At 69.8% G+C, this 2,724-nt stretch overlaps 2 protein-coding genes across 2 annotated transcripts; one reads left to right on the forward strand and one right to left on the reverse strand.

The window, feature by feature from the left end:
- EMIHUDRAFT_373761 (hypothetical protein) lies at window positions 1-926 on the reverse strand (the record flags this gene model as incomplete). The annotated part of the gene is made up of 1 exon (XM_005779139.1): window positions 1-926. A coding segment is annotated over one exon (926 nt), but the record flags the coding sequence as incomplete, so codon positions are not given.
- A 168-nt stretch (window positions 927-1,094) lies between these two features.
- Window positions 1,095-1,806, forward strand: EMIHUDRAFT_254415 (hypothetical protein; the record flags this gene model as incomplete). The annotated part of the gene is made up of 3 exons (XM_005779140.1): window positions 1,095-1,458; window positions 1,594-1,652; window positions 1,757-1,806. Coding segments are annotated over 3 exons (473 nt in total), but the record flags the coding sequence as incomplete, so codon positions are not given.
- Window positions 1,807-2,724: the final 918 nt, after the last annotated feature.

Here is a 2,724-nt window from a genome sequence, read left to right on the forward strand (position 1 = left end):
CGCGACAGTTGCTGCTCCGCCCTCTCGGCGCGCTGCCGCAGCAGGGCGAGCTCGTGCACTTGCGCGTTGAAATCCAACGACAGCTGCGCAGCCTGCCGCTCCGCCTGCGCGCGTGTCGCTCCCGCCGCCCGCGCCGCCGCCTCCGCCTGCGCAAGCCTCCCTTCAGCGCCCTCGGCGCGCGATCGCTCTCGCCGCAGCTCGTCATCGTGCGCAGCCCGTAGTGCCGCCACCTCCTCCTGCAGCGCGGTGCTGCGCGCGCGGTGGTGCTCGCACTTTGCCATCCACTCGGCGCGTAGCTGACGCTCCTGGTCCACGCCGCCGCCTCCGCCGTACCCGCCTCCATACCCGCCTCCGCCGTCGAGATCTAGTGCCTCCTCGCGCCGAGCCAGCGCGTCCTGCGCCGCGCCGAGCGCCTCCTCGAGACTGGCCGTCGCCTGCGCCGCGCGCCTGCGTTCCGCGCTCACCGCTGAAGCGACGGCGCGCCGCTCACGCGCTGCGAGCCGCTCGAGCTCCGCCTCAAGCTCTTCGACGCTGCGCCGCAGCTCCTCCTCGGCGCTCGCGACGCGGCGGCGCGAGGCCTCGGCATCCGCCTCGGCGGCGCGAATCTCTGAGCCCAGCGCGAGAGTCGCCGCGATGCCCGCGTCTGCCTCAGCGTCGAGGGCGGCGCGCACAGCCGAGAGCTGCTCGACGCTGCTCTCGTCCGACGGCTCTGCGCTCTCGGCATCCGGTGACTTTGGCGGCTTTGACGCACCGGTGTCGGGCGCCTCGGTCACGGTTCGCTCGCCCGGCGGAAGCATTAGCTGCTGCGACAGCAAGCCGACGTGCGACTCGAGCAGAGACTTTTCGCCTTCGAGCGCGGCCTTCTGCTCGCGGAGGGATCTGACCTCGTCGACCAAGTCGGCGATGGAGAAGCTGGGAGTGGGCATGGCATGCTCGAGCGCCTTGTTGGCGGCTTTGTTGGCCGCCGCGTGCGCAGACGCGAGGAGGGAGGCGGCCTTCATATCGGCTCGGGCGTCAGACGCGAGTGAAAAGCCTGACGCCAAAAGGCCTGAAAAGAATTCACTCCCGGATGCCTTAGTAACTGATTTTGGCCCATGCGCATGCTCTTCCTCGTGCTCGTCGCGCGCTCGGGAGCCGGAGTGGCGGGGTCGGAGCTGCTGCAACGGCGCGAGTGGCCGCGAGGGGTCGTGCTGGGGCTCGCCAGAGAACGAGGCCACGGCGCGGTGCTCGCGGCGGCGCACGGGGCAGCTTTGAGCAGTGCAGCGCCTCAACATCAGCTTCAAGCAGTGCAGCGCAACGCCAGTGGCCTCTCTGGAGCTGTGCGGCGGCTGGCGGGCCTGTGCGACGGCGCCGATCCGTGGGCTCGGGACGCGCAGTCGGCTCGCGTGCCGGTTGCCGAGTCAGCCTGGCTGGCGAGAAGCGCCAAGGCCTTCCCTGCATTCTGGGCGCTGCCCAGAAGTGCGCAGTGCCTTTGCTGCGCCGACGGGCGGCCTCGATGCGGATCGCCGCGAGTGGCGTGGGAGCCTCCAGTGGCACGGTCGTTGGTCAACACCGCGGCGCGCGCGCGCCGCGGGTGCTGCACAACAAGCGGAGGGCATGGGCGGGCGCTCTATCGCTTTCCGGAGCCCAACTTTGACTATCGATTGCCGCCGGTTATTATAACCGATGGGAGATCGTTCCGGCAGACGGAGGGATTCAACGCGGCGATAACTGCCCGAGACGTCCCTAACCTTTATTTATTTCTGCCCTGCTTCAGGAACCGGAGGCCGTCTTCCTCAACCAACCAAACCTCATTACCGACTGCCGGTCGTTGGGGACACGTGACTCCTGCAAAGGGCAGTGTCTCCACCCGGGAGTCGGACATTCCAAACCCCCCCCTGCCCCCTCTCTCTCCCCCCCCCATCCTAGCCCTCTTTCTCTCTCCTCCTCTTTCTTTCTCTCCTTCTCCCTCATTCCCCCCCCCTCCCCCCTCTCCATCTTTGCCGCCCCCGTGCCAACCCCTTTTTTTGCCTCGCCTGCCTCCACCTCTTCTGCCACCTCACCCTTCGCTCCCCCCGCCGCCGCCGTTACCTCCCCCACCCCCTCCCTCGCCGTTACCGCCGTTACCCCATCCGTGGCCGCCGACACCAACCCCCCCGCCCCCTCCGCCGCCTCCCTCTCCACAGCCGCCGTCGCCACCTTCTCCATCACCCTCGCCCCCCTCTCCTCCACCTCCTCCGTTGCCGCCGCCTCTGCAACCCCCTCCCTGGCTGCCTCCACCAAGACCGTCATCCCATCGACCCTCTCCCCCGCCTTCCTCTCCGCCGCCACCGTCCCCGCCGCCCCCTCCGTACCCGCCTCCCCCTCCGTCGCCACCGCCATCGCCATCGCCATCGCCGGTTCCGCCGCCCCTGACACCGGCTGCGCTACCGCCGTCGCACCGGCCATTGCCCTCCCCGCCACCACCATCCCCGCCACCGCCGTCTCCGCCCCCACCAAGCCCTCCGCCCTTACCTCCACCTCCCCCTCCGCGATCACCAACTCCGTTGCCGTCCCCACCACCCCCGCCCTATGCGCCATCACCCCCTCCGCCTCTTCCACCGCCGTTACCGCCCCCCTCTCCTCCGCCCTACCTACCTCCCCCGCCCCCGGACCCCTCCCTGCCACTGCGGTCCCCCATACCACCTCCACCGCCGCCGCCCTCCCCTTGGCCGCCTCTAAATTCTGGAACACTCAGCCCAATAG

The sequence above is a fragment of the Emiliania huxleyi genome (assembly GCF_000372725.1).
Source record: "Emiliania huxleyi CCMP1516 unplaced genomic scaffold EMIHUscaffold_2355, whole genome shotgun sequence".
Lineage (NCBI taxonomy): Eukaryota > Haptophyta > Isochrysidales > Noelaerhabdaceae > Emiliania > Emiliania huxleyi.